Consider the following 15,045-nt stretch of genomic DNA (forward strand, 5'->3'; position numbering starts at 1 on the left):
ATAAAAATTATAGGTGTCGAACTTAAGGCAAAGCATCAATCGTTTTTATATGAAAGAAGATAAAAATCTGAGCATACAAGAGTAGTAAACGCTTAATGAGAATAAAATATAAAACCTCAAAATAAATTAAAACATTAACTTTACAACAAAATTAATTAAGACTTTGTTTCATCAATTTATTTTAAATGGACAGAATTCATTAGCAGTTAATAAGTTTATTACGTCATAAAACATATAGGTGTCAATCTTAAAAAGAAGCATCGATCGTTTTTATACGAAATAAGATAAAAATCTGAGCATACAAATTGCACATAAAAAGCAATTTGCCTTTAACTATAATTTGATTACATTTAATAAAGAAAGTAAAGATGAATACAAATGTTTGACTTTCAAAGAATCTGAATTTATTTTTTGGAGATAAAAGTAAACAAATTCGCAAGAAATTAAATTAACGAATATATGAGTAAAAGTATTTTTTAAAATTACGTTTTTATTAAAAAAAAAGTATATTGCGAATAAGCAATGTCACACAGACCTCTTTTTACACATATCGCTCACTCCTTTCAAGAACGTCATAAATAAAAAAAACTGATTTTTCAGAAGAACGTTTTTAAAGTTTAACAATATAATACAATGTATTAAAAATAAACATCGAGCCACCCATTGAACTTTTTACTGTGCAATAGATCTTTTTAGGTAGTACCTGAACGTTTTTTCTACATTTGAAAAATATTTAGTATATTTAAAAAAATAATAAAACAATACCTTTTCTTCAAATGCATAAACAACACTTTCTGCTCTGTAGCGGGGAAATATTAAGTTTAAAATATGCCACTTTTGCTTGGATATAGTTACTTTTCTGGGCATACCGAAAACATGCACAACCGAAAATTGACGATTTTTGATTTATGACGTTCTTGAAAGGAGTGAGCGATATATTTTCATATGACACGACCGGTTGATATGTTAGGTTCTGCGTCAGGTACTGGGGGGTTCTATTCCGAGAACAGTAGGTCGTACACGGTGGTAGGGAAGTGGTCGGCTATGAAGGACTGGAGCTTTTCCTTGCGGGTGACGGGGGTGTAGCGGGGAAGGGGGAAGGAGCGCGTCACAGCGTCCGCCAGAGCTTTTGTGACTGGAGCGAGGTCTGCCTCCTAAAATTAAAAAGAAATCAAATTGAGATAAACAGCATTACTCTTTAAATATATTTGAATCTGGTTAACCACGAAATGTCACTTTAAAAAATTAAACCTTTTATTTAAAAAACAGAATGAAAACTACTTTCTCTAGTAAACGTTAAATTTTGGATGAAAAAAGATAGAATTCTGAGCATCCTAGGGCTAACGACTTCGCACTTGGCTAGTTTAAACGACCACTTTTTACACTTGATTAGCGTTTACTATTCTGCCCATTATTAAAAGTCCAAATTGGATTAATTTTTTGAAACTAATATATATGCATTGGTCTTGGATCCCCTCCACAAACATCAGGTTTTCGCTTTATAACAAGTAATCTTCTTTTATATTAAGCAAAAAAATTCAAGCATCTCACGTTGAGATACTTATAATATTGACATACCATCCGCTGCGTGATTAAAATTTTTACCTATTCTACGTTTTTGGGCGTACATGGACAAAATTGCTTTAAACCGACATTTTAGTTTATTAAGTTCCTCTCAAAACTGACATAACGTCGCCATCTTGGTTTTATCCGTCGCGCACTGTTTTATCATCCGAACACTTCTCAAATAAATAAAAAAATTAAAGGAAAATATGTCATATTATTATTTTATATCGTAGACATACAGGAGAAAGTGACCAAGTGCATTGTTTTACAAAAACGTGATCATTGACTTTTTGATATCTAACTAGCTTAATATTGCCCTGAAAAAATCCCAAAGGATTTTAAACTTGGAAGTATAATATATTGACTTGTTAAAAATGACATTGCTGCATAACTGCATTGGTGTTTATTTTCTTGCCAAGCAAAAGTGACTTAAATGGCCCTCCCGAACATTTTACGTTTTGGTAGTTGGTCACTTTCTCCTGTACGACTACGATATGTGCATAGATACTTACATCTCTGGTGTACTTCTCCAATGTCCTGATAGTCTGTTCGAAGTACTCTTCTCCATAAGCTCCCTTCTGCTCGTCGCTCAGCAGCTTCCACATCTCCTTGGCCTGTTCCAGCAGCGAGTCCTCCGAGAGCCACGCGTTCCCGGTAGTGTACTCTCCGGGCGCCACGATCACCACCTCGACCCCCCGCGGGCGCAGCTCCTGCCGCAGGCACGAGGACAGCCCCTCGATCCCGGCCAGCAGGGCGCAGTGCACGCCGCGGACAGGGGACGCCACCCTGGCCAGGCCGGAGGTGACGTTGATGATGCGGCCCCTCGCGCGGCGGATCAGAGGAAGCATCACCTGGATCACTCGAGTTGGTCCTGGAATGAATGAAATAACGTTACACTAGTGGTTCTCAACGTGGGTAATATCACTCCCTTAGAGGGCGATTCAAGTCACATATTTTATACAATTTTTAACGGCTGCTTATGTCCTTTATAAGAATGTAACGCATACCTTTTTTTATTCTATAATTTTTTTGTCAGATAAAATATATTTATTTGTTGATAAACTAATAAAATGTATTAAAAAAAGAGATTTTTATTCAAACTGATTATAAACAAGTCGTCCACATCCGTAGTGTAATGGTCAACACGCTTGGCTACCGCACTGGAGGTCCCGAGTTTGATTTCCAGGTGGGTTAAATAAATATAAGTGATTTTTCACTCTTATGTTAATTCAATATTACCCATGTCTGGTACCTGAAGCGGAGGGCTAATATCCTTTCCTTCATCTATTAACAATTTAGATAATACTGCGTTTATATGATATTATGCCTTGTGCATCCTCGGATGCCGATATTGATTTGAAGAAAAAGAAGATAGCAAATCAGCTCTGAATGGATAACCAGGAAAATAAAAATAAATAAATATATATTTTTAAATACTTATAATACTTCGTAAAGCATTGGGATGATTTCTTTTTTAATATTTTGAAAACATGTTTCGAGCAATATTTAACGATTTTCTTTTGGCTTTTTTCATCTTTGACCGTTATCCGGACGTTGTTGGATAGGTTACCGCATCTTAATGACACGTTGTTTAAATCGTCATTAATTATTTAAAGATAATAAATCAGTTATGCTGTTGAGATTTTCTTCAAACGAACATTTTATATTACATTAAATACAGTAATTATTACTTTTTCAATGCACGATGAAAAAAATTGAACTCCGTCAATTAACGGTAGAATTATTGATTTACTGAGAAAGCCAAAACAGCTATTACAAAAAATCAAACAAGCCGGTTTTAATCAGAAATGCGTGTTGGCTTTCCCCCTTAGTTTCCAAATGATTAATGGTATTGTTTTTGCAACACAATCCAAAAAAAATGGTAAAGTGCCCTAGCGTTACGTGGAATGATGGATGATTTGAAAATGCAGAATTGTTCGTACTTATGTTTTAAAAGAATTTTGCGGCTTTGTAATTTTGAAAACTGATAAAAAGTGTTTCGGAATATGCGTTATTTAATCCGTTATCCTTTGTTTTTGGTGGCCTTACTTATAACGTGTCAAAAATTACCGATCACTTATTTCAAATATGACAATATTATGTTTCTAAAGATAAGTCAATTAATATAAAGTTAGCTGTCACTTTATATATAAAATAATACAATTTATATTGAGAGTTTTAAAAATAGTAATTATTTGACGTCAAACTTTTGAAAACAATTTCTGTAAAAATCATAAAAATTATGTTACCATAGAGATAAAAAAAACATATGTAATTCATATTTCAAACGAAAAATGATGAAAGGAAAACGAAAAAGAATAAAGATTAATACGGAAAATAAAGGATTTGAATAGGTGGAACGAATCGGTGACGTGGAAGAAAATAAATAAAATAATGTGGAACTCGGAAAATTAATACGTAGAACTTATTCATATTCATGATGAATAAATAGGTGAATATGACGAGGACGAACCTAAAGAAGATATAAACTTCAGTATAATAAAGATGAAAAATAAAGGAAAGGCAAAAACATATAATGTATGAATAATAATGAGAAATTCTTTGAATTGTATGAAAAAATAAGCTCGGGAAGACGTATGTTTATTTGGTATGTTCCCTTTTTCATTTTCACGCGTTTCAACACGTTGCTTTCCATTCACTGTTAATGTTAATTCATGAAAATGTTACAGAGGTCATCAACATGTGTCCGATGGGTAGGCCGGTATATGAAATAATTTTTCGAGGAAATAAAATAAATAATTATTGGTGATTTCATAGTCTGAATCCATTTTTCTAACTGTAGTGTACATATTTCATTATTTCGTAATATTCATTATTTTACATATTTCCCTTAATATTTATTTTAATTTTATTATCTATTTTTAAACATTCTATATTGTTATTTTTTTATAATTATTATTTACTATTTTTCTAGTTTTTCTACACATTTTCAGGTTTAAAATGAAAACAATAATTGATATGAAGCTAATTATTAGCTTCATACCATAGTGAATATTGTATTATATTTTATATATTTTATAGCCACGCACATACTATGCCTTTGTGGGACAAAATAACTTGTCAATTGTAAGAAATATTTAAATATATATATATATATATATATATATATATATATATATATATATATATATATATATATATATATATATATATATATATATATATATATATATATATATATATATATATATTTATATATATATATATATATATATATATATATATATATATATATATATATATATATATATATATATATACACATACATATATATATATATATATATATATATATATATATATATATATATATAAAAATACATAAATATATGTGTGTGTGTGTGTGTGTGTGTATATATGTGTGTGTGTGTGTGTGTGTGTGTGTGTGTGTGTATAAATGAACGTTAAGTTAACATAAAACAGAAGCGAAGTGGATTTGTCGAAACTTGATTGTTTTTCCAGAAGTGACCATGAACAAAAAGCCTTATTCCTATTTTGGTATGATAATTTATTACGACCGAAGTAACCGCACACGTTTAAATCAGAAAAAGGTGCCGTGTTATAAATTTGTGCAAAATTTATGTTTTTGTTCCTAGGATAATTAATACTCAAATATTTTCTCGAAACAGAACGATCGTAAAGTACCTTCGGGGAATCCATTCTTTTGTGTTCTTTAGTTTATAAGGACTTGAGGACCTTAACAGATTCCTGTGGGATATTGGAAAAATCATTTTTATGGGTAGAACCCCTTTCTCTAGCGGCAATCAATATTATTTTTGCTAGCTTGTACACTAAGGGTCGTATCACGTCATCGGGCAATAAAAATATGTTGCTGCTCGTGGTCTAATGTACCAATCCTGTTAACGAGGGAAAAAGATTATTTGTACTGATTTAAGCACTTTGTAAAAAGAAAAATGTTGTGGAAAATTTGCTGTCATTTTCTGAAATATTAAATGGGATATTTAAAATATTTTTTCCGCGTTAGCTTGAAAATTGGCTCTTTTGAAATGTGTGTATGTTAAATTTAATACCTCATTGATAAAACACCTGTGTGGTCTAACATGTTTCTGTCTATTTATTTATTTATTGACTTGGCGTTTAATTTGTAGAACTCCATTTTAATTTATGTATTTATTTTAAATCAAACACAGATTTTTTGAGTCTACTAAGTTGTATTTTATTAACAAAAAACACATAAAAAATTAAGTTGTGACAATTGTTTCGCCTTGTTAGGGCATTATCAAACGAATGTGAAGATCAAATGGACTACGGTCCTTATGTAGCTATACAATTCTAAGTGACAGTTTTAACACGTGCAGCAATAATTTATGGGAGACAAGAGTAGCTAATGGGGGATGTAGGTATGTACCTTTATATTTATTTTCTGGGAAAGGAAGAATTTATTGACATGGCCATATTGAGAAATAATATTTTAAAGCTTAATACAATTGTTGGTAACATTATTTTTAAGAATTTTTATATGTAGATGTAATTATTAGTTTATCAATAGCTGAATGATTTATTAAATGTTATTTTTTTATTTTATAAATTAAGTTTATTGACGGGCTTTTAAGTATATTGCTGTAAATAAATATAAACCAACAATTTGAGTAATTTTTAGATAAATGCGTTTTTATTTTAAGTATTTGCTTGATAAGTAGGCTTAAAGTGCGTTTTAAAGAAAATATAAACAAAAATACAACAATAATAAATAAATTCCAATATATTTTTATATTATCATGACTAAGATGTGAGGAAAGTTAAGAAATGGGAGCAAGAAACGAGTCGTGAAAGAGAGGGATAAATTGAGTGCAATAAAAAAAGACGCTATGGATGTTTTTGGCTTTGCTTTTAATCTGTAAAGAAGGCGCATCCTTCATTGGAAGATGTAATTTATTCCATATTCCAACAGCTCGTACAGAAAATAAATAACTAATGAATGATGTAGTATGACAACAGATGGAAAGTGTTCACTCTCGAGAAGAAATAATATGTTTAGGGAGTTACCAAAGTTTTCAGCTATTTCGATATTACGATATTTCGGTGAACTAGGACTAGGAGAAATACATAATATTGTAAAGACGTGAGATAAGTTACATAGAGAAATTACATGTTTATGAGCTATTTAAAACGAAACAATTTTAATGCAAAGATAATGTCATCTATTCGTCATTAGATTATCAGTAGAATACAATCCTGGGAAAGGAATTGATCACATTGACCAACTATCGGTGAATTATTACAAATAATGGGTATATTCGTTAACGCACAAGAATTTTCAGTTTTGAGATATCGACTATTTTCCGGCATATACCGTATCGTTAGGTTATGATCGTTTTAATTTAGTAAATTCACTCGATATAAATGAAATTTGTACGCTTTGGGAGTTTTCTTCGAAAAGTGCTTAGATATTTATCGAATTGATTTTAACGATATTTTGTAGGTCAATAAAGGGTCAATATGAGCTTTTATAATTTTTTTATAGAATCATATTAATTTCCATATTATTTTTTGACATCTTAACAAGAATGAAGAAGAATAAGAAAGTCTGGGCATTTACATATTAATTTTTACAAATTTATGTATCTAAGAATAAAGAGATGACTGAAAAAGAAGAACGTTATTTAACAAAAAAGATGAGAGAAATACAGTAAAAAATCGGTTAGAATAGATGACTTCTTAGCTCAATGGTAAAGTGTAAGTATCTGACCGGACATCAGAGGATCCGGATTTAAATCCTTGTGGTAAATGGTTATTTTTTCTTGTAATATTATGACTTCAAATTATTAGAGTGATTTTTCTCTATTCGCCTGTTAAATAATAATTTCCTTTCATATTTGAAACTCATTTACAACAAAAATAACTATTTTTGTTCGTGTCCAAAGTTACGATCTAATTACTTGTAATATTGAACACGTGTAGGCGTCACCATGCGTATTTCATTTCATAAATATATCTGGGGTGAAGGAAGTGCTTTCTGAAATGTATTTTTCTCAGTCGTAGTAAAAGCTTTAGATCCTGATAGCGTAATTCGTGTTCCATGGTCCTAAAGAAAAGGGGGCTGCGTTGTATTCTAATTAAATTAAAGCAATTTGTAGAAGAATATTTTTTTATCCAATTCCTTGTTCTTTTGGACTAAAATTGAGAAGAGATGTAATAACAAATGACATTGAAAAAAAAATCGCTAACGAAATCGGTTTTTACCCGTATCTAACGTACACAATCTTATTTTATTTATTGTTTCGGCATTAACTTTGTGGTAAGACATGTTACAATGATTAAAGAAAACACTTGTTTTTTACTCAAGTGCTAAAAAACAAGTGTTTTCTTTAATCATTACACAATCTTAAATAATAAAACAATCAATGGAATAAAATAAAAACTAAAAAATAAATTAACAGTTTTTTCCACATATATTTTATTTGACCAGTGACCGCCTTTTATCATTACCGATATCATGAGACTGGTGATGTCAGTGATAATGAAACCCGGTCACTGGTCAAATTAAGTGCATGTGGAAAAAACAATAAAGTAAAAATTTCATTATATGAAATGTAGTTCCACCAAGAAATGTCGGTACAAACTTTAAATCTAATAAAACAACAACTATATATAATTTATTATTAGATTAAAACCAATATTTTTAGCTTTTCCACTTTTTTATTTGACCAGCGACCGGGTTTCGTCGTTACCGACATCATCAGACTGGGACCAGTCTGATGATGTCGGTAACGACGAAACCCGGTCGCTGGTCAAATAAAAAAGTGGAAAAGCTAAAAATATTGGTTTTAATCTAATAATAAATTAAAAATGCAATTCCATCACGAAGTGTCAGTGGATAATATAAATCTATTAAAAAAAACTATACATAAAATATTAGTAACGTTGGTATATAACCACTCACCGAGATTCTAGTCTACCGGTTTCAAGTCGTACCCATCACTTCGTCAGGACAATCAATACAGGTTGCAAACAATACTGTAGTATTGTTTGCAACGTGTACGTCACTAGCATAACACTATTTACATACTTAAAACAACACACAATATTAATCACATGCGTTTTAGGTCGACCCAAGGACAAACACATGCTAAAGATCGCAGACCAACATGCATTGAAGACCAAAGTCGGACATGCACTGTAAAATGACTTACTACTAATATGAATAAAACAACTATATAATAAATAGTTTCTTGCAGATTTATTTCATTTGAACAGTGGTGATATTAAGTCGTTACCGACATCATCAGAATGGTAGAATAAAATAAAAATGGAAAAAAAATGTTTTTTATTTTATTCCATAAAATGTAGTATAAAAATGTGGAAATATCAGAATAAAACTTAAATTATGCTACCATTTTTTAAAGGTTTAATCTGTATCATCGTCGGAAAGGAATTGAATTAAAAAAACACTTTTTATTTTCCTTATTTTTATTATATTGAATAAACCTCTTTTTTCCAGTTATACATGTTTTTTGGGGATTCTGAGCTTTTATTTTAAAACCTCACAAAAATATAAATGGTACGGTTGCCAGAACCTTTTCTTGGAGGGTGATAGACAATTTAACCCTGTAGCACGTCGATAAAGATGTTTAGATTCCCGATGATGCTCAAAGGGGCGGATAATGGGACACGACATTTGAAGATCTGAGATCATTGTGAGTGACGGGCTGAATATGATCGTAATGACGGAAAGAGACGACTTAAGAAACCCACGCATCGATATTCGTACATGATTGGTTGTTTACCAGACTTGTGCGTAAAATTAAATGTTTATGTTGACGTCACGGTTCATAAATGAAATGAGAGATTTATTTCTTCTCAAATATCTTAATATTTATTAATTTTTAAATCAGAAAAATATTTTTTGAGTCAAATAAGTTGTATTTTATTAACAAAAACATATAAAAATAATATTGTGACAATAATTTCTCCTAGTTATGGTATTTTCAAACGAATATTTAAAAAAGGCCAAAGCATTCGTTTTATAATGCCATGTAATATGTATATACATATATATATATATATATATATATATATATATATATATATATATATATATATATATATATATATATATATATATATATATATATATATATATATATATTTATATTTATATATTTATATATATATTTATATTTATATATATATATATATATATATATATATATATATATATATATATATACATATATATATATATATATATATATATATATATATATATATATATATATATATATATATATATATATTTAATGTTTTTGTTAGTAAAATACAACTGAGTAGACTCAAAACATGTGTTTGATTTAAAAATTAATACATAAATTAAAATGGAGTTCTACAAATCAAACGCCAAATCAATAAATAAAAGAAAAAAAAATGAAACTGTATACATTTTTATCTGGTTCGATTTTAATGGTTTTCTACGAATGGAAAGATTGATAACGATAGAAGAGATTGAATGCTGGGAACAGAGTGAATGGTGCAGAAGCAAATAAAATCATATCAAGAAAAGTATACAATGATGTCCTGGTGCCAATCTTAATAAATATAAGTGAAGCATACATGACAAAAAGGGTGAAAAGTGATAATGAAGAAACATGTGCGGTAAAACGATGTATGATAGATGTTCGTATTGTGAAATAATGAAATAATGCAAGGCTAAGATAGCAATATCGATAAAATTAAGAAAGAGGTCTTGAGATGGTTTGGACATGCGGATCGAATGAGTGAGGAGAGAACAGTAAAACATATTTATGAGGCGAATGTAGTTGGCAAAAGGAGCAAAGGAATATCGAGGAAGTATTTCAAATACTTAGGCGTGGTCAGGTCAAGAGATTCATAAATATGGAAGAGGCGAAAAATGTTGACAAAGGCAGATTGATGTGGCATTCTATTCTCTCTGCCTACTCCATCGTAAAGCGGAGTGAAAGTCAGTTTTGTGGATACTAACATTTAAAGCTCTGTCAACTTTTACTTTATTAATTTCCATAGGAAACGTATACTATATTTGGGTTTGAATATTATTTTGTAATATTTCAAAACAGACTCCGCAAACGGAAGCTCGCTTAAATCTTGGAACGGTACATTATTATGAAAGGAATTGCCACATAATTTAGTACCTGCTATAATCCTTTACATTAAATCATGTTAAATTCAACTAATATAAACTATTATGAATAGTATGAAGGTACACAATAATTGTCCAGTATAAATTGAAACTAACCTCAAGAAAATTAAGGTATATGAATACAGTTAAAAATACATACTCGTATATATACCTAGGCCTTCTTTAAAACGTTAAAATATCAAAACGATATGAAATTACACTTTTTTGTTTACATTTCAATATTTTTCTTTCTATTGTCATTTATTTCTGTCTATTCAGCCTCTATTAATATTTCTACAAGAATTGTGATGTATTATTAATAATATTTATTTCTTTGTAGTTATTTAAATAATAAACGAAAATCAAGATTTCAATCATTTCCTTCAATTTATTATGTACGAAGAAAAAACGGTTTTTTATACAAAAAATGCCATCATTTGAAAGTAATATCAATACACATAAAATACTAAGCGTTGATAATGGCGGTGAGCTTGCTTCTTGACAGCTTATAAAATAATATATATCCATAAGCATTGTAAAATCAAATATGAAAAATGTGTTTATTCTTATTTCTTTCATTTTCATTCAATCAGACTGAACCACAAAAGATGGTTACAACGATTAAAAATTATTTTTCAGATGTATTTGAAATAAAGAATATTTCGGATAATCCGCTTCCCGGTTGATCGTATCCCGGTAAATCGAGAGTGTGATGCATATTGATTTGCTACAGAAACTAATTCCTTTCAACTAACTGAGAACTAACTTTTAATGTAATTATCTGTTTTTGTTAAACGGTAGCCAGTTAAAGGGAGAAAAAAAAATGGTTACAGTATACTTCTACTTTAATCTGTATTATTAAGTTCCGTTTTGTTGATTTAGTTTGGGCCTAGTGGTAGAAATAGAACCAGGAACAGATTGCTAGAAACATCTAACGCTCATTTAATATTTAATCCTAGTTTTTGCAGCGCTCGGCGGTTCATTTCATGATTCCAACATGGAGTGTGAAATTATTGCCAGTATGCTTTGTGTAAAATATGTTTCGATTTTGTAAAAGATGTGTTCTACTTTGTTTAGGTTTTTTTGTTTTTTTTTTTTTCTTATTTTCCATTCTACTATTTTGATATATTAAATTAAAACTGTTAAATTTTGAAATTCAAGCAAGTCAACATTTTAAATTGTCAAGCGTGAAATAAATTTAAAATAAAATTCGAAATCATTCTGATAAGTTATTTTCTGGTTACCAGATTAAATAATTATTTAACAAATTTTTTATGTATCGTAGAATTTTCGAGAAGTTTGCCTTGTATTTCTAGAACTTAAATAAACTATTTATTTTCGTTCAATCAATACACAAAGCACACTCAAAGAGTTCGTACATATTAACTGTATCAGACTTATTAAAACTAGTACAAGCATGTGTGCCTAAACTGCTCTTTTTCTATTCTTACCATCTTTTTCTCTCAATGCCCGTAATCATTAAGAATTCCAGTAGTGATCATGTCTTTAAGAACAGTGTCCGTTGATGGTTGCTTCTTGTTGGAAGAGACAAGGTAGAAAGTGAATTAGTCAAAGTCCAGGTGTAATTATTTTATTGTAAAACTTTTATACTGTAAATTGTTATTGTATCTATTGTATGTAACGTATATAATCTAATAATAAAAGTAATAATAAATACAAAAAAAATATATTAACATGTAAGTATTTCGGCTCAACACAGGCCATACCTAAAGAGCCGCAAAACATATCGTAAAAAAATGTATGTATCCATGAAATAAATAAAAAAAAAAACGTTTTTCCAAAACAGCAATGTTCTTCACATGTATCATATGCATCCCATCAAATATATTCTTCTCCTATATCTAAGAATCTAAAGCCCAGGAATAATTATCTTGCCAACATACAATTGATGATCAAGTAATAACACTGCATCGATTCTATTTGGTGTCCTATGGATTATCTAAGAAATACAACACAAAATTTCATACTACGCAATAATAAAATAAATACCGGGACTGAGTAAAAAAAACAACAGCAAATCAATTATTTTTCCAATGTATAATTTTTTTCTTCTTCAAATATACTATTTCACTCAATATAGGCTCCTTCTGAAGCAATATATTTTTTCAGCGAACAATCCAGTCATCCGTGCACTTTTTGAAGGCGTATTCAGGAATTGCCTTGAGTGCTCTGTGAGAATTTTGTTTTATGTCTTCAATCGATCCAAAACGAATCCCATCACGATGGCTTTTGGCTAGTTTGCATGTCGTACTCGTAAACCCATATCTCATGTGGAAACAAAAATGAAAAACGATTTATTGATGCGAAAATTCAGTATGTACAAACGTTGGCAACATGAAAATCAAATAAATACGGTTATTTTTTTTCTCTTAAGCATTTAAAATCAAATTAGAATCATTTATTATATAATTGATAATTCTAATCGTTAGTACTTTGTACTTAGTTTATTAATGCTTGTCCGGATTGAACTGTTCTGCTGGACTGTTGTTACAAAAAATAACTAATTATATATTATTTAATTTTTAATTTTTAATATCGAATTATCTGTTTAGTCTAACAATCACCGTTTCTCAAGTACCAAAAAAAAAATTCTACAATGTTTTTTGTAATACTCGTATTTTCAATTTGCTTAAAATAATTGGGTATTTACCAAATTTTTAATGTTTTTGTGTTTCGAAGTGAAGCGTGTCAAAATTATGTTTCCATTTGATTAAATACGAACATCAAATTGAACGTTCTCGAAATTATTTCCGCCGTTAAAATAAATTATAGCCTGAAAACATATTTTCTGTATTCCAGTACACACTACAAATCATTTTAAAATATGTATTTTTTTAGAGATAAACTAAATTGAAAGGGGCTTTATTTACAATGTATATTCGCTCGTTGTGTTTTTAAGGAAAATATTAAAACGTTATTGATTATCGTTCAAACACAATATTATAAAAAAGTAACAGCATTGAGCGCTACAAGAGAATCGTATTTCCGAAAATTAATTATTGTTTGATTTTATAAGTACGTGATAACATTAACAAAGTATATTGTGTATTTTTCAATTTTTTTACGGTAAGTGAGTATAAAAGCAATAATTACAATTTAAATATTAATAAACAAAAAAAGTTTGTATAATTCGCTCACTCCTTTCAAGAACGTCATAAATCAAAAATCGCCAATTTTCAGTTGTGCATGTTTTCGGAATGCCCAGAAAATGTACTATATCCCAGCAAAAGAGGCATATTTTTAACTTAATATTTACCCTCTACAGGACAGAAAATGTTGTTTTTGAATTTTGAAGAAAAGGCATTGTTTAATTATTTTTTTAAACATACTAAATATTTTTCAAATGGAAAAATAAACCCTCAGGTTTCACCTAAAAAGATCTGTTGCACAGTAAAAAGTTCAATAAGTGACTTGATATTTATTTTTAATATATTGTGTTATATTTTTAAACTTTAAAAACGTTCTCCTGAAAAATCAAGTTTTTTGATTTATGACGTTCTTGAAAGGAGTGAGCAAATTGTGTTGTGTTTGATAAAAATGTTAAACAATAATCTTTTTCAAGTAAAAATTAAAAGCAACGCTGAAAGCTCCAGATATATTCCCGGGTCCGGTATAAAAGCTCTTGGTTTCCCATTAGGACCAAATTATGTGTACCCATATTAAACTATTAAAAATGGATATTGTAGAAATATACACCTTTATTTTTAATATAAAAAAATGAAAACGTCTTCGTATTTTTAAAGATTTTCAATTACTTAAATTGAATATTTTTATGTACAAGACTTACACTATGGTGTTGATTAAATAATTCTTTTTTCCATTCGTGAATGCCTGAACATTTTTAGAACCGATAAAAAGCTGTCTTTATTTAAAACAGCAACATCAAAACAATTATCTGCGAATTCTCTATGCCGAAAGCTTTTCTAGAGGTCTAATAACGTTTAAATAACATATTATCTGAATCAACATTTTAACATTTATCATTTTTTCTATCATTTACTAAAACCAGTATATGACCGGTCGTAAGTTCAGTAAATGCACAAACTTTAATAAAGCTAAGATGCCAAATTATCCTTTTTACTTAAATCCTATTGTTGCTCTCAAAAAACCATCTGCCAAAACATTTTTACCGAAAAATTGTTGGCCGTTAAAATTATTGAATAATACGAAAAAAAAATTGTTATTACCGTTTCAATTTACAAAATTGCGGATGAAGCAATTCGCTTTTCGATCACGGTTATACCAGAGTATCTCATTTCAAACAAAATGTTTATTTCATTGTGTACCTTTTATTTATGAGTATAAAATTCAAATTTCGTATT

General features: G+C 29.4%; 1 protein-coding gene across 1 annotated transcript in view; it reads right to left on the reverse strand.

The window, feature by feature from the left end:
* Positions 1-487: 487 nt before the first annotated feature.
* Positions 488-15,045, reverse strand: part of LOC148304525 (D-beta-hydroxybutyrate dehydrogenase, mitochondrial-like) — a 103,420-nt gene continuing 88,862 nt past the window's right edge. Inside the window, exons 5-6 of the mRNA XM_088268226.1 lie at positions 2,079-2,437; positions 488-1,154 (exon numbers count right to left, since the gene is read on the reverse strand). Of these exons, the coding sequence (XP_088124352.1) occupies positions 996-1,154; positions 2,079-2,437 (518 nt within the window). The 3' untranslated portion in view covers positions 488-995. The remainder of the gene's footprint in view (positions 1,155-2,078; positions 2,438-15,045) is intronic.

The sequence above is a fragment of the Brachycentrus maculatus genome, unplaced genomic scaffold, assembly GCF_059751285.1.
Source record: "Brachycentrus maculatus isolate JH-2025_06_01 unplaced genomic scaffold, ASM5975128v1 h1tg000315l, whole genome shotgun sequence".
In the NCBI taxonomy this organism is placed as follows: Eukaryota; Metazoa; Arthropoda; class Insecta; order Trichoptera; family Brachycentridae; genus Brachycentrus; species Brachycentrus maculatus.